Source organism: Budorcas taxicolor, chromosome 11 (assembly GCF_023091745.1).
Source record: "Budorcas taxicolor isolate Tak-1 chromosome 11, Takin1.1, whole genome shotgun sequence".
In the NCBI taxonomy this organism is placed as follows: Eukaryota; Metazoa; Chordata; class Mammalia; order Artiodactyla; family Bovidae; genus Budorcas; species Budorcas taxicolor.
This window is the reverse complement of record NC_068920.1, coordinates 23,109,023-23,128,058: the sequence shown is the minus strand read 5'-3', so window position 1 is coordinate 23,128,058 and position 19,036 is coordinate 23,109,023. Positions and strand designations below refer to the sequence as shown.

The following is a 19,036-nucleotide window of genomic DNA, read 5'->3' as shown; positions in this document are numbered from 1 at the left end:
AAAGAAAGCTGAGCACCTAAGAATTGACGCTTTTGAACTGTGGTGTTGGAGAAGACTCCCGAGAGTCCCTTGGACTGTAGGGAGATCCAACCAGTCCATCCTAAAGGAGACTGGTCTTGGGTGTTGATTGGTAGGACTGATTTTGAAGCTGAAACTCCAATACTTTGGCCACCTGATGCAAAGAGTTGACTAATTTGAAAAGACCCTGATGCTGGGGAAGATTGAGGACAGGAGGAGAAGGGGATGACAGATGGTTGGAGGACGTCACCGACTCAATGGACATGGGTTTGGGTGGACTCCGGGGGTTGGTGATGGACAGGGAGGCCTGGCGTGCTGCGGTTCATGGGGTAGCAAAGAGTCAGACACGACTGAACTGAACTGATCTCCTGATGAACTTGAAGGCAAGAGTATCTTAGTCACTGGAGCACCCAGAATACTGGGAACCCAGTCAGCTCAGTGCTCAGTATCTGTCCTGTAGTTTGTTTCCCCTCCAATGGTTAAAAACAGAGAATTCAGATGTAATCAATTCTCAAGAGCTCTTACCATGGAAGAGGGACAGTCGGGTGTATACACTAAGCTAGGAATGCACAGTACACTTCCTATAAACACAGCTCATTGAATCCTTTCAATTACTGAAGGAGACAGGAGCACTATTTTCGGTAGTTACAGCTCATAGATGGAATCTGTGAAGGATCACAGGCTGGTAAGTGACAGGGCCCATTTCTGGAGCCAGATCGCCAAGCCCTCTGCTCCCCAATGCCGTGGGTAGCCAGAGTTGAAAACCTCCCTCCTAAAGACCAGTCCCAGGATTAGAGTGTCTGAGATGCTGGCAAGGAAAACAGGAATAGAAAAGATTGAAAACTTTACCACATTATTAGTGGAATCATCACAAGTTTGGGTATCCACCACACCAACGAAAATCGGTCAATTCCAGGGTTATTGCAAATAGGCTTAAACACAAGTTACACATTTAAAAATCAATAACAAAGAATTTACACTTTCATTTTTAAATTTTAATATGCTAGGGCTTAAGAAAATAAATCCAAGATTTTTTTTTTTTTTTAACCTGTAAAATCAGAGAGCCTAGGAAATCATGGTCAAAAAAGCCATCTTAGTTCAAGACATAATTATGTGACCTTTCTCTATGCACAGCTCTCTCCAGCTGGCTCCTCTTTGCTTTGAGAGGCTGTAAACTGTGGGCTTTCTCAAAGCAGCCAGGAGCCAGGCCCAGACCTGGGAAAGCACGTCATAAATAACAACTGATGGCTCGTCTCTGGGAGCCCTGACAGTATTGATCCTCCCCCCCACCCAAATCAACCTGATGAATCTGTCTCGTTTTCATATTATAAAGGGAGAAGTGAAAATGAAAGGGTTTTGCGGCACTTTTTTTTTTTTTTTTTTTTTAAAGCTAGGGAGATCAGTTCTCGGCTGGCTGTTGTTCATCAAGCCTTCCCCTCTAACCTCTGTGCCAAAGCCCTATTTCTAGTGCTGGGTCCCAGCCTCTTAGAAAGCTGGGTGGCCCCTGGCATCCCTCACAGCCAACACATTCCAAACTCATCATTCCCTGCACGTGGTACAAACCCTGATGGAGGAAAAACTCAGTCCATTCTTTCAGCCCCATAAGCTAACCATGTGGGAAGCCAAGGCCATATATTTCTTCTCTCTTCCATCTGGCCTTTCACACCATCCCATTGCTGTCCGGCTTCTAGATTCATCAACACTGTAGCACCCATGTTCTAAATGGTATGCCCCACTTCTCTTTCCAGGGGGAGGTCTGGCTTTTTGCCCACATGGTAACCTGTTCCAGGCAGGCCCAGACCCAACAGAATGGAAAGCCTTCCTACTATCAGGCAAAGCAAATCCCTCAAGGGCAGGCTGTCCAGGAAATTGCCATGGTTCCCAGTGGTGCTGTGCCAGGCAGCAGTGCTCCCTTGGACCCTCTAAGATTCTCAGCCTTTCAGGAAGTCCTTGTTTTACCTCCTTTGGGTTTTGGGTCACATTTCTTTGGATGGTTTGCCTTTGGCAATGAGCTAGAAATCCAGAAGTTGGGATAAGGGTAGGTATGGGATACCGGTGCACCTGGCCCTCGTTTCTGGGGTCTGCGAGGAAGGACTTGGGATGAATGGAATGTGCACTGATTCTGCAGGCAGCTCCTGATTCTGCAGGTCATTCCAGCTGCAAGACCCTTTGCTTGTGCTCAACCACCTGCAACAGTGTTTCCCAAATGTTCCAGAAGGCCAGCGCACTTCTCTGACTGAGGGTAGAGAAAGTGCCTGGGAACCTGCATCTGGAACACACACTGCAGGCAATTCTTATTCTCGAGCAGCTTGGAAAAAAACACTGGATCCCTTCTTTTTGACAGGTATCTGGGGTCCGTACTATAGAATTTATACCATAACAGAGACCATACAGGATAAAGACCAGGAACAAGCAGAGACCTTGGAGCCAGGCTCCTTGGGTTCAATTTCAGCTGCCTCACTCCTCAGTGGAGCCCAGAGCTAGCCACTTAACCCCTCACTGTCTGCTCCTTTCTGTGAAGAATAAGCATGATAATGACACCCACTCCACAGGTTATATGGATAATGTGCTAATGCATGTAGAGCACTTAGTTTAGGGCCCTCCACGCGTGGGCACTTGATAAACATTAGCTATTATTATCCCATAGACCAGAGACTGCTGAGAGGCAGCGCTAAACCAGATCTGGCCTAGAGACCTATTTTGTTTGGCTTGCACATTTTCCTTTTTAATTGAGCCAACATTTAAAAACTGGTAGATTCCTGGCCATTTTAAGACACTTGAAGACCTGGCAACAAACGCGGCCTGTTTTCCCCTCTGGCAACCATCACCTGGGGCGGGGTCCCTTGGCACTCTTCAGAAAGGGCATTTCTTCTCTGTTCAAGACCAACTCCCATGCCACTTATTCTCACCTTCCCATTCCCCCCTGGTGGCTCAGACAGTAAAGAATCTGCCTGCAATGCAGGAGCCCTGAGTTTGATCCCTGGGTCGGGAAGATCCCCTGAAGAAGTGAATAGCTACCCACTCCAGTATTCTTGCCTGGAGAATCCCATGGACAGTGGAGCCCAGTGGGCTATAGTCTGTGGGGTCACAAAGAGTCAGACACTACTGAGGGGTTAACACGTTCACTTTCCCATACCCCTGGCCCTTGCAGGAAGGTAATCTCTATTCTAGACCAGTCATCTCAATGTATCCAGTGTTAGGTCTGAATATTTCCGTTATGGATGCCAGTCTAGCTGGCCTCCTTATGCCTACTTCCCACCTCGCTATTTGGCTTCAAGATGTCTCCCCAGCCATGATCAGCTTCCCCAGCCCTCCCTGTCTACCTAGTCCAGAGGTTCCAACTGAATGCACATTAAAATGACCTGGGACACTTTCAAAATCTCATGTCTAGATGGGGGTATTTCTCCAAAGTGCTCAGGTGATCCAGAAGTACAGCTGCACGTGCTCTAAGGTTGGTGACTACGGGAGCCATGGCCTCCTCATTCTGCCGGCCCGGCGGGCACGTCCTGTCGACACTGTACATCCAAGGACGAGATGAGTCGTGTTTTCCTCCCAACTCCTGTTTAGTCTTGCCTGCGACTCAGCTTGTGTTTAAAGCCTGGCTCCCCAAACAGACTGTAAACGCAAAGAGTGGGTGGATCGCACACCTCATACTTCTTTTGCATCCTCAACAGGAAGACTGGGGTGCCAAGCACACCATGGCTGCCTGATGAAAAGGCCTCTTCTCAAATAATTGAGCATCCATGATGAAGGAGCCATGGCAAGGGCAACATGAAGACAAACCACAGGCTGGTTTTCTTGAAGCTTGGGGGTTGGAGGAAGAGCGAGTCAAGGGCACTGCTGATGGGGATGGAAGGTGAACTAAAATGTGCTACAGGAAGGAAGGAAGCAGGAACTCGAAGAAGGGGAGGGGACCCGAGGCCCCGGGAATCAGGGGAGGCCCTGTGCAGGACGTGTCCTTGATAGGCCACCAGGAAGGACCGAGAGGAGCGAGCAAATAAATGCCTTAGAGAGAAAGCTCCTGGTGAGCTGCAGTCCACAGGGTCACAGAGTTGGACATGAATAAGTGACTGAACAACAAAGAAGGAGGGCAGCAGCACCTTAAACGCTGCGCCCGCCAGCATCCCAGCTGGGAAGAAGAACGGGAAGGGCGAGATTTCCCAGGACCTCAAACGGTAGGGAGGAGGTTGTAATTAATTTGATAAGTCACTCTAGCATCCTTCTACAAACGCCAGGCAGAGGGAGAGGTGAGGGGTAAGTGGGAGGAACAGGCAAACACACTGAACCACCGGGCGCTGCCAGCCGGAGATGAAAAAGGGAGAGTGGGGCCCAGAGGCAGAGCCCCTCCCCCACACCGACGTGGGGACCTCCCCATCCTGCCAGGGCCCAGAGACTTCGGACATCCTGATCTCCACCATTCTGTCTCAAGCCCTCCTTTACTGTACAGAAGTGACATCACGTTAATAGTTGCAACTTTTGTAGCACAGATCATCACAGAAATAAAAATTCTAGTCATGAAACTATCACTACTGAGAGGGCTATTATAATAAAGAGCATATTTTTCTGCTCTTTCTCCCAAGTCCACGCACAATTTATAAAGACATACAAAAATCCTGAAGAATATGTTTAGGAGAACCCGCCTCGCAGTTCACTGTTCCTCCCCATCACCGTCATTTTTAGAGGCATCACTGGGTTTGGATGAACACTGGGGCTGGTTCTGAAAATAAACTACTGGAGGAAGGGCCTGAGAGACAGCCCTAAACAGAAAGAGCAATTCCATCAGGAATCCACCGAATCCTTCCCATGGGCCAGGCACTGGTCTAGACACCTTACGACATGAACTCATTTAATCTTCCTGATCCCATGAGGTCGGTATACTGATGCACCCATTTTACAGGGGAGGAAATGAAGATGCAGAGGTTAAGCGGATTTGCCCAGCGACACAGCTGTTGAGAGAATAAGAACCCAGACACTGGCTTCACGCTCAATCGTCTGAATCGTCTACTTGGCTGCCGTTTACTTTGCCCTTTAGGTGGAGGGCATGGATTTGGTACACAGAAGCTTTCACCTCTCCTAAGGGCCGCCAAACCCAGAAAGGCTCAGAAGGGATGGGGCCACAGGGCGGCTGCTCGGGTTCTATTTCTGGAGCCTTAAAGCATCAGACACAGAAAAGGGGCCAGGGAGGGGTGAAGTCTACAGGCTCCGAGTGGACCTCCCGTGACCCCCAGTGTCCAGAGCTGCAACATTCAGGATCATCTCCAGAGCTCGGAGAAGCCCTTCTCAGCAGTCAGGCTGGAGGAGCCAACGGGATCTCCTGGGTAGCCAGGCATGAGCTGGCTGGGGGCACCAAAGGTGGTCAGCTCCCCCGCTTCCTGAGATGGACTCCATCCTCCATAGAGTCCTCCAGGGGAAATCCGCTTCACTGTTGACCACAGGTCTCACCAACAGCTGCCCTGATCGAGACTGTACCTGCAGGTGACACCTTTCCGGTCTGTGAATTATAGACCAGCTATATATCCCCGCCCCCTAACTAGTCAGTGGACTACCGCCACACTGGATTATGTTTCACTTTTGGGCCTCAGGGCTTGAAGTGATTCTATTTTTAAGCTTTCTCAATTTCAGGAGTAAAAGAAGACGTTTTAAGGAAATTAGTTCTGGCTTTTAGGGGATGAGGACTTCCTCTGAAAGAGTTAAACTGACCGGCCATTCTGTTTAGCCAGCAATCTTCAAAGACGGCAGGGCACCTGGTCTAAGGTCACTAGGTAAGGGCCCCTGACCTCTAAAAAGCACAGCAGTCACCCAGGATGTGGATGGCCCAGACAGACCTCCAACATCAGAGCTACGGCGTACCCCTCTCCCAAAGACGATGGCAAAAATCCTTCCAGGTTCTATTCTCAGTGAAGTGTATGTTTCACTTTCTGAGCACCGGAAGTGTCATATCCACATAAGTCTGCAAATAACACATAAAGCTTTAAACATGCTACTCTCACGTTTCTATGAGTCAGTCATTCCTTCTGTTTTTTTTTTTTTAAACTCCCTCTCACTGAACATCTAAAGGAGCTTCGCTTATTTTGTATCTTTGAGAATGAGCTGTTACTCTAAAGCCAACTGTTCAAAGGACACTTTTGTATGTGTCTATTTTCAAAAAGTGTAACCATTCCTGAAGGCAATCTGAAATATATTCCACTCATCCCAATTTTCCCATACAGGGCACATGGGACACAGTTAACTTTCTCTTGGCGAATGAGGCTTCTAAGAATTCAAGTCTCCGGTTTCAGTTCTGGCTTTGTCGCTAGTTAGCTTGTGACCTTGGGTAAGTAACTCAACTGCACTGGGTCTAAATTTCCTCACCTGTGAAATGAAGGGCATTGGGTCACATGATGATTCTTGCTTCTACAGCTCTCACATGTTATGATTCAAAGACCATCAAGAATATCAATTATTGCCTGTGCTAATTGTAAGACTTGTTATAAGAATGTTGCCGGGACACTAGAAATGGCCCCAGACAGTTGGGCTAAAGTAATAGAAAGCAGACCGAAGTCAATTACTTTTATTCTTCCCACCTCCTCCGAAGTCCTCTCTATTCCATTAGCTGTCTGTTCTGACTATCAACCTCCGCTGATGTAAACCTAAGCAGTGGTCTGTTTCACCCAGGTTCTCCAGCAAAGCAAGGTACACAGGATTTGTGATTATAATCTGGTGACTAGGGGGTTTACCTCTTTGATCCGGGAGCTTGGGCACCCCTACTGTAGATGACCGTAGCTGCCACAGCAACAAGCCTGATCCCCAGTTAAGGTTGGAGGCTACCTGAGAATACATCCTTGTAACCCACACATTCTTTGCGTTCTAAAAATGCATTGCTTTGGGGGAAGAGTGTTTAAAGCAAAAGCGAAAACAGAAAACAAACCAATTCTCTTTCTACTGATGCAGAAGCTGTGTGTATGATCCCTCTATATTACCCCACTATCACCTTTGTGGATTTCTTGACCCCATCCCAGTTGCTGCTTTTTTGTCTCTTCTGCTGTACAACTTGTCCTTGTGTAAGATACATTTTCCAAGTCACTCTTGGAAGCCAAAGAAGGGGTCAGGGTAGGAGGAAGAAGATACCACTGGTGGTTTCCTATACTCACTGCTTTCCCAGTTAGCTGGCCTTCTTAGTCCCCTGAAAAATTATTAGTAAAAAAAAAAAAAAAAGCTTCTTAGCCATTGTAAATACAGTACTCGAAACACTATTTTTAAGCTGCTAACAAGCATGAAAAATATGCATTAAACCACATGTTTAGTACCTCAAAGAATTCAGGGAAGTTCCTCTATTTAAAAACTAAAATGAAACAGAGCATCTGATAAGAATTGCAATCTACCTTCTTTGCCATGCACTATTTGCGATGGTTTCACGTGCATCTAGGAGTGACATGATTTAGTGAGCACAGTCAGTGGTTGATTTTTCACTCATCCTAGTTTAAAATGTTAGTAGAAAGCAGATGGTTAAAAAAGAATTGGGAGTTGGTCAGCCAAGGAAAGTGGATGAAAACTGGACATACAAATGGAATATATGAAACTCAGGTCAAATTAGAAGAGCAGCCAGAAAATCAACTATGAATATTTGAAGCCTTGCCAAATGGGTCCAGGTCCTTTGGAAAGAGGCTAAAGGTACGGATGGTATATCGCTGGGAGTGGCAATAAGACAACTATGCATTATACCTGTAAGAAATGAGAGTAAAAGCCACTTTTCTCTACAACCTTTCAATCTCCAGGTGCTGTTATTTATTTATGTCTAAGATTAGAGTATTATTTTCTGTTTTCAAGTTAGCTTTTATACAGAGTGAAGTAAGCCAGAAAGAAAAACACCAATACAGTATACTAACACATATATATGGAATTTAGAAAGATGGCAATGACGACCCTGTATGTAAGACAGCAAAAAAGACACAGATGTGTATAACGGACTTTTGGACTCAGAGGGAGAGGGAGAGGGTGGGATGATTTGGGAGAATGGCATTCTAACATGTATACTGTCATGTAAGAATCGAATCACCAGTCTATGTCTGACGCAGGATACAGCATGCTTGGGGCTGGTGCATGGGGATGACCCAGAGAGATGTTATGGGGAGGGAGGTGGGAGGGGGGTTCATGTTTGGGAACGCATGTAAGAATTAAAGATTTTTAAAAAAATAAATAAATAAATAATAAAAAATAAAAAAATAATTTAAAAAAAGTTAGCTTTTGCACAACACAACATTAATCTCAGAATCTACTCCTCCAAGTATTACACAAGGTGACGATTTATAGAAAAAGAGAAAAAAAAAATCCTTTCCTGTTTGCAAGCTTGGGTTCCTTAGCTCACAGAGCCACATTTAAAAGTGCTTTGTTTCAGAGGATGATTAGAGTGGCACCATGGGTACTGATTATAGTAGAGCTATTTGTACTGCCCGAGTCTGGGCACTGCATTATATTAAAACTTCCATTTTGGGGTATGTAGTGACTAAAAATTCTCTCCTAGCTTAAACTTGGCACTAACCATCTATCTCAGCAGAAGCAAGATTATTGAGTACAGAACCACAGGAACCCAGCATTTTTCTTCTTTTATACTCATACAGGAAAAGAAAAGAAAAAAAGACTCAGCTGTAGCACCTATGGTTTCTCCATTCTTACACGGAAATTTCAAGCATTGTGGGTTCCTTCCCAAAGTCTAATCAGTGGGCTGCTGCGACTGGATCAAATTAAATCAGATGTGACAGGTCATTGTCTCTTGCATTAATAGATCCCAAACTTTCTAGAAGTGGGATGAAATCATTCAGCTGCTTTTTAGCAGAGACAGAAAATGATGAAGCCCCTTCTGTTCTAGAAAACAGTGCTTGTTGACTGTGGTTTCCCTAGATCCCTTCTGTGTCCAACAACTCATCATCTGAAACTGCGTTTACCTGGTGCATGTCTCTGCCATGGCAATGATGAAGAGCCCAGTTCTACAAAAGCTACAGAGCACAGGCTGCACCCAAGGATGGTAGGTCCCTGGGATCAAGGGAAGAGCAAGGCCAGAAAGTGAGGGTGAGTTGATCTAGATTTGTCTCAACTCAAGCCACAGGCTCATGCTGGGGTAGCACATCACTGCCATCTCTAACATAGGCCTGTCCTAGTGATGTATCCCTATTGTATCCATTCTTGAAGATCGCTGTGACATATGGATTTAAAAACTCAAGTAGGTATAAATAGTTATGCATCACTTTAGAAAGAGTTTTAGCCATTCTACTCATACATGTCAACAAAGGGGCAGTGTACACATGTTCTTGTATTATTTCTCTAAGTTAAAAAAAAATAACATTTCTGGATATCCATTTTCTTAGGCATCTACTATTTGCCTGGTTCAGCGCTAAGTGTTTTACTTGCCTTGTCATATTTAACCCTAAAAAATACTTTCATGTTCATATTTCTTATTGCCCCCTTTTTACAGTGCTGTTGGTGAGAGAGATTGTTATTTGCCTAAGATCTGAGGACTTGTAAATGACAGGCAATTGCAGCTAGTAAGGCAGTACTAAATGTGTATACATATATCTATAAATAATATATATACAAATAATAGATACACACCCATATATGGATTTTTTCCACATTAAAAAACAAGTGAAGAGTATGCTCTTAAATTCCAAAGACAGAGCATGGAAATCAGAACCAGGTAGGTCTGCAACTCTGGCAACCTCAATAGGATTTCTCAACCTGTTTTGGATGCAAAGTGTTTAAATGATCTCTTTGCTCAGCCAATCACTTAGCGCTCCCCGTGCTGTCTCTCCTGCTTAGGGAAAGAATATCAACAAAAGTTCAAGACTTAAATAGAGGGCTAATACAATTTTGATGAGAAAAAAAAAAAAAGAAACCAAACTTTATACACAGTTTTCGTGTCTTCAGAATAATCATCTCACAAAAAGGAGGATAAAGTTTTGAAATAGTTTGGAAGGTGGTGAGGGTAATTTTCAAAACTTAAATACAATGAACTACAGAGAAGTTTGGCTACACAGTTTCAAAGACTCGGCCCAAGTGGGCTAAAATTCAAAAGTTAAAAAAAAAAACAAAACACCGGTGGTCTTGCAATTTCCCATGATCAAAACTACCCTCCCATAAATCTGAATCCAATCCCAGAAGTATGTCAATAGCTGGTTGTTTCAGATTAGGTTTATGATATAGGGGCAGAACTGAGTAGGGGGCATATATGTTTGAAATATATCCAAGCATGTATAGGTAAAGTCAGTAATAGTATTTAATGCCAGTAAAAGCGTGGCATATTTCTGTGACTGAGAATCCGGCACAGTGGATACTGTATGTGTGAGCAGGTCCTATACTCTTTTCCCCCCTGCTGGCAGACCCTAGTCACTAAACGCGAAGAGAGAGAGCTCCTTTGACTGAGAAGGTATCACACATCCCTAGCAAGTATCTCCGGGGCTGAAAGCACTAAAGACCCAACTCGAGGAGAAATTGAGAAAAGTCAGGAAATAATATATTTCATTCTTCCCAGACCCATCTCTTGCCCCCGAAGTGCTGCCTGGGTGCTGCCGCTCTTAAAGACCTCTGCAGAATCTTGAGTCTTCCCAAATTTCAGCCCATTCGGAGCCGAGACAAGGTGAGGTCAACGACGGGTACGACCAACCCACCATTTATCTAAGCTGGGTCTGGTTCGTTTCTAGCCTCGTGGGGGCCAAGCCTCACCACGAGGGAGAAGACTGGAGGCATGGAGGAAGGGAACGCAGGAGAGAAAAGGAGAAAGGGGGAAGACCTCCCGGCCACACTTCTTTCTAGTATCAACAAAAAAAGAAGCCGCATACTGACCTAAATCATCTCTCAAAGGCGCTTTATAAATTACAGGGACAAAGGGAGGGGGTGGCGGGTGGCCTGGGAATCCTACAGACACCCTACCCTCTGACCCGCCCCCCTCCCCCTCCAGCACAAGGGAAGGAAGACAGAAAACAGAGCTCAACTCGGCCATCGGCGAGAAGCCCCCCTCCGATCGCCCATCCCTCGGCCCCCCTAGGAAAAAATCCACGTAAACGCCATACCCACCCCCTGGGGCGGACACTCCTGCCCCCTGGGTTCCTAGAACCGGAGGCCGGGGCATTTACTTAGTTACATTTTTCTTGCTTACTCATTTCCCTCGAGCACCCAACCCCCCGTTCCCACTCCAAAACCCCGCTCAACCGCCTACCCTCACGGCTCCAGCCCCCCAGCAGAATCCTGTGCCCCCGCGGCGGCGGCGGCCCCCCGAGCCGTCCCGGTCACTAACCTGCTGCTGTAAGGGCATTTCCGAAACCAGCCTGGCTCCGGGGGGGAGGTGGGGGGTGCCGGCTGGAGAGGGGGCCCGGAGGGCCGAGCGGACCGGCGGCGCCGGGCGAGGGCGGGCGCCCGTGGAGGGGGGGGGGTGCCGGGGAGAGGAGAGGGAGGGTGGCCGCGCCGGGGGCGGGTGCGAGGGCGCCGGGACGGTCCCAGGCCAGGGAGCCGGCGAGCAGGAGGAAGTGGGTGCCCCCTCTCCCCCTCCAGCGCCCCCTCCCGCCGCCGCCGCCGCCTCCTCCCCAGTCACAGGCGCGTCCTCCGCGCACGTGTGCGAAACGTCACCGGCGGGTCCCGGGGAGAGGGACAGACCCAGGCGGCGGGACGGGAACACGGCTGCCCCCGCCCTCCGTCGCCGGGGGGCGGAGAGGGGGACAGGGCGGGGGGAAGGAAGGGGCAAGGGGAGAGGCGGGTCAAGGGCAGGCCCGGGGCCCGGCGAGGAAGGCCCGGGCGCTCGGGCCACGCGGGCGCCGCCGCGATGCGCCCAGGCCGGGGCCGCCAGCCCGCGAGCCCCTCACCCCCTAGACAGCCCACGCCCGCGCCCGTACCCGGCTCCCTGCTCCACCGTCCGCCTCCACTCCCCCCAGCCCCTTTGTTGCCGGGAGTTAACAGATCCCCAAATGTGTCAAAGCGCAACCTGGCAGAGCCCCTGCACTCCGAGAACGCCTTAGGGACCCCCGGCTGCCAACGGGCCTCGGAGGCCGGAAGGGGGGGCCATCACCCCCAGGGCCCCCACCTCGGTTTCCACCCCCCGGAGTCTCCCACTCCCCAGTTCCCTACTCCCTCCTCCACCCCCTTCTCCATCCGGGGCGTGACCCCTTCCTACGCCCGAGAAAGAGGAAGCTTCGAGTTGGAGGGGAGGGGAGAGTGGGGGTAGGGAAAAGTGCAGGAAAAGAAAAGGGGGGGCCGCGAAAAGTTTCGGAGTTTTTGATGTGGTTCGCGCCAAGGCGATCCCCGCCGCCCCGCGCTGGCGGCGGAGCCCCCCGACCCTCCGGGCGCTGGCGGGGGTCAACACACGAGTCTTTTAACAATAAACCCTCGTTGGAGGGGCAGCCGCCGAGGCCCGAGACGCTTGGCCCCGCGCTCCCCACCAAGGGCGGCCCGCAGCGCGCCCACCACCCCGCGCAATGCGAGCCCACCTCCCGCCCGGGCTGGGGACGGTGGGGACGGGAGGGCATTTACCGGAGGGCCGCCGCCGCCGCTGCCGCCGCGTCCCAGCGCTGGTGGCTGCTGCAGCAGCCCGGCTCTGCCGGAGGGTCCGTGCGGCGTGGTGTAGATGAGGCTGCCAGCGGTCTGCTCCACGCCGGGGGCACTGGGGAGGAGGGGGCCGGCGGCGACGGCGCCGCTTTGGAGGGAGGAGGAACAGGAGGTGGTGGAAGTGTTCGTGGTGAGGATCTGGATGTACGCGCTCGGGGCGGCGGCGGCGGCGGGGAAGCCGGGGCTGGCTAGCAGTGCCCTTTTGTCCATGGAGGCTGCAGCGGCCGCGGCGACGACAGCCGCCCCCTCCCCACCCCCGGCGGTCACCAGGTACTGCTCCAGGGCGGGCTGGATCCCCTTTCTCATCTCTCGCTCCTGCTCTTTTTATTGCTATGGTAATATTAACGTATTGTTTGCAATTTCTTTTATTATTTGCAGTCGGAGTTTCCAAGTCTCTCCTTCTCTCCTCCCCGCCCGGCGCTTCCGAGCCCCTTCTCTCTCTTTTCTTTTTATGTTTCCGCACCGCACGGGCCCCGGGGGCCAAAAATAATCGGGGCCCTGGAGAGAGGAGGGTCCCGGCCGCACGGATATCGGGCCCCGAGGGGGGATGGAGGCGTCGGGGGCGGCCGATGCAATGGATTGCGAGGCGGCGGCGGCTGCCCGAGTGCTGCGGCCGGCAGCTGAAAAATGGCTCCAGGAAGCTGCTGCTGACAATGAATGAAGGGATACGGTTTACGCGCCAAGGTCCTCCCGCGAAACTCAGATTTCCCGCCGGCTTTTCAAACCATATTTGCATATCCCCGCCCCTCAACCCGCCGAGGACCGTTCCCACAGCCCATTGGGCCTCTGTCTCATTCCTTCCGTCCCAATCGTGGAGCAGGGCCGCGACTTGCCGGTGTCAATTGGCTGCCGCGCATCATGGTTGTCGGGGCGACAGGGCTCCTATTTGCATAGGCTTCCTTGATTGGCTGGGGCGGAGTGTGGGTTTTAGGCGGTGGGGGGTAAAGTCTGCCTTCTCTCCCACGGAAGACCACGCCTTGTACAGACTCCTCCCCCGTCCCCGCCCTCCAGCCGGGCGGGCGCTGCTGACCTGGGCAGGGACTCCGCGCCCCGCAGACTCAGTGTGGATTTAACCTAGAGCGCAAGTTTCGCTTTTGGAAATTGTCAAGGTGACCAAGGGGACACTTTTCGGGGACTCGCTTTCGTTTAACCAGTAACCGTAATAGGTGAACGACAGCGAGCGATTCTCCCAAGTGTGTGCCAAAGGCAAGTTGGACCTTGCAAATGACGCCTGGCAGGTGGAAACAGCCCTTTAAATCGTGGGTTTCCCCCTTCCTGAAATCCAACCAATGTGGCAAGAGCTGATCCCGAGGCCGAGGCTGACAGACAGAAGCATGTGGGCAGACAGAATCGTGGGGGCAGAAGGTTCGACTGACGTGGTTGCGGGCACCATTTAGTAAGCATTCTAGATCTTTTCTGGTACTTTCATTATTAGCCTGATGGGATTTAAGTAAAAATTAACTCCGAATGTTTTGCCGAGTGAAATCTTATAACGAATTTTGAGTTCAGCAGACACCTCCAACCCCTCACCCTCTGGCCCAGAAGCACCCAGGGCAGCTAATCTGGGCTAACGTAGGACTGATCGGCGGGTTTCTAATCCGCCGAACGGTAATCCGAAGAAGTACATGCTTCCCACGATGACGTCTTGCTCCAAACAAACGCTGCACGCCTGGCACCAGCACTTTACAATTTTGGTTTCCTAGCAAGTTCTCTGACAGGACGGCCTAAACTTATTCCAAAATATTTTCAAAGAATGTTTTAAAGTAAACTAGACATTGCCACCAGAAAAATATTAAATTATTGTCAAACTGACTTTTGTACTGCTGCAAGTATTCATGGATTTTAAAACTGAAGATTGCGCCTTTAAGACTAAGCAGGAAAAGGACCCCGAGCAGGTTAAGAGAAAATGTGTACATAGGTCAGGTCATCATTTACAGTTCCAGTCACTGAAAGTTGTACAAAATAACTGCTGATCTGGTGTTCACTGGGTGATGAGCATTGCAATACCTCCAGCCATTTTGCAAGACTATTATTATTAATTTCCAAAATTCATATACTCAGTCCTATGAAAAGCCTGACAAGATATATCAGTCTTATTACCTGAAATAAGGTGAGCTCAAAGTATTGTTAAAACTTGCACCAGGCTGAGGAAAATTTTGGTTTTAGCATTCAAGCTAATTGAGGATCCAAGGCCCAGTACCCAAACGTTTATTAACATAAATGATACATGTCATCAAACTGACACTATCTTTAGGACAGATTAGGTGGTATTATTCATAGGGCATCAATGCCTCATTGGGCTAGAGGCATAAGGTATTAGCAACTTCCTTTGTCTTGATCATCAGTGTTACTTTCCACTGTGGGTCACTGTGGAAGAAACTAGTAACTACTTGGGTATCACCAGCTGTAGAATGTCACTGGGCTTTACCGATGGCTCAGCAGTGAAGAATCCTCCATTGTAGGAGACACAGGTTCTATCCCTGAGTCAAGAAGAACCCTTGAAGTAGGACATGGCAACCCACTCCAGTATTCTTGGCTGGAAAATTCCATGGGCAGAGGAGCCTGGCAAGGCTGCAGTCCATGGGATTGCAAGAATCGGACGCAACTGAACAGCAATAACAGAACATCACTGGCAGCATGAATTGGGTGGATATAGTGGGGCTTGTGGAAGGAGTGGTGGTACAACAGGCACTCTCGTTATAGACCTACATTTTAAGATGAGAGACAAGCCTAGGACTTGGGACTGTGCACAGGATCTCTGCCTGAACTCCTCACACTCCTCCTTACTGCTCATGGTAAGATGGATAGGACATAGTCACAGGTAGCAAGTGTTCACCACCTAGACCCACCCCTGTGGTTCTAGTTTAGAAAGATTTGAAATATTTACCATTCTGCCTTAGCCAAGTTATACTTTTTAATGTAAGGTATTTGCTGGAGAAAGACATGTTTTGACATGTTATGCTCAGTGAACCCCAGGATGGGATGGGAAAGGTTCAAAGAGAGAAGAGGAAGCGCTGGAAGTTAATTTGTGGAGAGGTAGAATGTTTTAGTAGAAAGAAAAGGCGATTTGGAGCCAGAGTGATCTGGGTTTAAATTCTACCTCTTCTACTTACTGTCTATCTAACTTTCATCTTTAAAAGCTTGTGTTTTTGTATGTTAAATGAGATCCCATGTTGTTAATACTGATATCACAAGAGTATGATGAAAAGGAGCAATAATAATAGCACTTTAATTAATAGGTATTTATGATTCTGGGCTTCTCCAGTGGCTCAGCAGTAAAGAATCTGACTGCCTGTGCAGGACAGTGGGTTTCAATCCCTGGGTCAGGAAGATCTCTTGGAGAAGGAAATGGCAACCCACTCCAGTGTGCTTGCCTGGGAAATCCCACAGACCATGAGCCTGGCTACACTCCATGGGGTCACATAAGAATATTTGGACATAAATTGGTGACTAAACAACAAACAACAAGTTATGAATCTACTTATTTGTGCAATTTTGCTGTAGCTCTTTTTGGTCCAGTTCTGACTCAAGCCTCTAATCTTCCCGGATGTCCACTTGCCATGGCAGCTTAGCTTTGTTCCAGGGCAGGAGCACAGTCGAGTCCTGGTTAGGGGGGATTATAGAATCCTGACTCAGAAGTTCAAGGTAACAGGGTCAACTTTGCAGCTCCTACTCCAACCCGCTCATCTGTCGGTGGCCAGCTTCTGACTGGTCCCTAAATCCGAGCCCCAAGATCTTCCCTCAAAGGTCAGACTGCTCTAGCACTGGAGCCAGACTGTTTTTGCCAATCACCCCCACGCTCTCCCTTGCTCTGACAGTGACCCAAGGCAACTAACTGTCCCAGAATTGGTCCCTGATTCTGTTTGAATGGTGTCAGTGCTCCCAAAACACATCTTCATACTGATCTCTAGAACCTGTGATTGTGACCTTATTTGGACGAAGGGTCTTTGCAGATATAATTAAGCTAAGAATCTTGAAACAAGATCATTCTGGATTATCTGAATGGGCCCTAAATCCAATGACCAGTATTCTTAGACACCCAGAAGAGAAACATGTAGAGAGGGCGAGATGGCCATGTGAAGACAGCATCAGAGGTTGGAATGAGGAGCAGAATTTGAAGAATGCCTGCAGCCACCCGAAGCTGGAGGAGGCAAGGACCAGAATCTCCTCTAGAGCCTCTGGAGGGAGCAGAGCCAACACTTTGATTTTGGACTTCTGGCTTCTAGACCTGCAATAGAGTAGGTTTCTGTTGTTTTCAGTTCCCCAGTTTATGGTGATTTATTATGGCAATCCTGGGTTGGTGAGCCTGCCTACCTAAGCCTCAGACCTCTTAGGTGCTGCTCACCCTGTTTTGAATTGTTGCCAAGATACTATTCTTCACTGTACACAGATGATATTCATTGCCAGCCTGGGTGATAGCTCCTCTTGAAGATTCTTCGAAGTATGACTTGCTGACCACCTGGTGTAGACTTACCCTGCTGCTGCTGCTGCTGCTAAGTTGCTTCAGTTGTGTCTGACTCTGTGCGACCCCATAGATGGCAGCCCACCAGGCTCCCCCGTCCCTGGGATTCTCCAGGCAAGAACACTGGAGTGGGTTGCCATTTCCTTCTCCAATGCATAAAAGTGAAAAGTGAAAGTGAAGTCGCTCAGTCGTGTCCAACTCTTAGCGACCCCATGGACTGCAGCCCACCAGGCTCCGTCCATGGGATTTTCCAGGCAAGAGTACTGGAGTGGGGTGCCATTAAGTGCAGATTCCTAAGCTCTACCCGAGCCAGTCAGAATCCCTGAGACTCATTTAATGAGTCCCTCCAGGTAAGTCCTTTATGCTCTAGAGTTGAGGGTCAGAGTCAAATAGTCTGCCCATTATTTCCCATTGCTACAGCCAGCCTTGCCACCCCAATGTCTAATAACCTGATGGGTGCTTCCAATCTCATACTGCACCTTCTTATCCTGCCATTTATTCTAACAAGTTATTTATTCACACACACACACATTTATAGGCTTCCTAGGTGGAGAAGGCAATGGCACCCCACTCCAGTACTCTTGCCTAGAAAATCCCATGGATGGAGGAGCCTGGTAGGCTGCAGTCCATGGGGTCGCTAAGAGTCGGATACGACTGAGCGACTTCACTTTCCCTTTTCACTTTCCTGCATTGGAGAAGGAAATGGCAATCCACTCCAGTGTTCTTGCCTGGAGAATCCCAGGGACGGGGGAGCCTGATGGGCTGCCGTCTATGGGGTCACACAGAGTAGGACAAGACTGAAGCGACTTAGCAGCAGCAGCAGCAGGTGGCACTAGTGGTAAAGAACCTACCTGCCAATGCTGGAGACAAGGGTTTGATCCCGGGGTCAGGAAGATCCCCTGGAGAAGGCATGGCAACCCACTCCAGTATTCTTGCCTGAAGAATCCCCAGTCCATAGGGTTGCAAAGAGTGGGACATGACTGAAGCAATGTAGTATGTATATATATATACATACACACACACATTATACACACTATTGGTAAAAGTCTTCATTTTTCAGTGTCAAATACAATTTGGCCAATAATAAGATCTATATAAATAACTCCCAAGAAATAATACTATTCAATATTAAATGGTTGTCTTGGAATTAAATGTTAAATCTTCAGATGGAAAAATTATGAGTTTCCAAGATTAAGGAAACTGCTCACAAACCCAGATAGTCTTTGGAACATCAAAGGTTTAAATTGTGCCTCTAATTTAGTTTAGCCAAATCTGGTTCCTGCATTGGATTGAGAGTACAGAGTTTTGAATCTAAAGATTTGAATCTAAGGGTTTTCTATTGCAATTCAGTTGGTTGCCCACATAGAAATAACATTCTGTTTTTTTATCTTCCTGGTTAGGAGGAAAAAGGAGCATGTCCTTAAGCCATTACCATAGCAAACACTAGTAACATAATTTCTAGGTGCTTATCCTTGAAAAATGACCATTATGGTTATTATAGATGGTTTCGGTGCTGGTGTCGAGTTTCTTGTCTTTGGTTCTTTGACCAGTCCAGGAAGGTACTGTTTAGATAGAGCTTTTGTGTTTTTAAATAAATCTCAGATGAACTTCCTGCATTAGAGCATTAGTCTCCGTATCATCTACTGAATCTGAATTTCTGGTTGGACTCCAGGAATCCACATCATAAACAGGATAATTGTGATGCAGGTGGTCCACAGAATACACTTGGGGAAACACTGCCACACAGGCATGCATGCCCCAGCAACCTGCTCTATGCATTGGCTTCCTACGCAATGATGACATAGACAATTCTCTTGTATATAGAATCTCTGAGCAACTAATGTTACCATTGTTAGTGTAACTATTTATTTAGCCTGTACCCTGATTGCAGATTGCCTCTTCTACTAAAGCTCTTCCTGCTCAGTTAACAATACTATTTAGATACACTATACCGGATAGGGGAAAAAATGGTATTATCTCAAAGGTGTG

General features: G+C 48.4%; 1 protein-coding gene across 1 annotated transcript in view; it reads right to left on the bottom strand.

Annotated features, from left to right (window-relative positions):
- Positions 1 to 12,891, bottom strand: part of E2F3 (E2F transcription factor 3) — an 80,866-nt gene extending 67,975 nt beyond the window's left edge. The window contains exon 1 of the mRNA XM_052649371.1: positions 12,511 to 12,891. Within this exon, the coding sequence (XP_052505331.1) occupies positions 12,511 to 12,891 (381 nt within the window). The remainder of the gene's footprint in view (positions 1 to 12,510) is intronic.
- Positions 12,892 to 19,036: the final 6,145 nt, after the last annotated feature.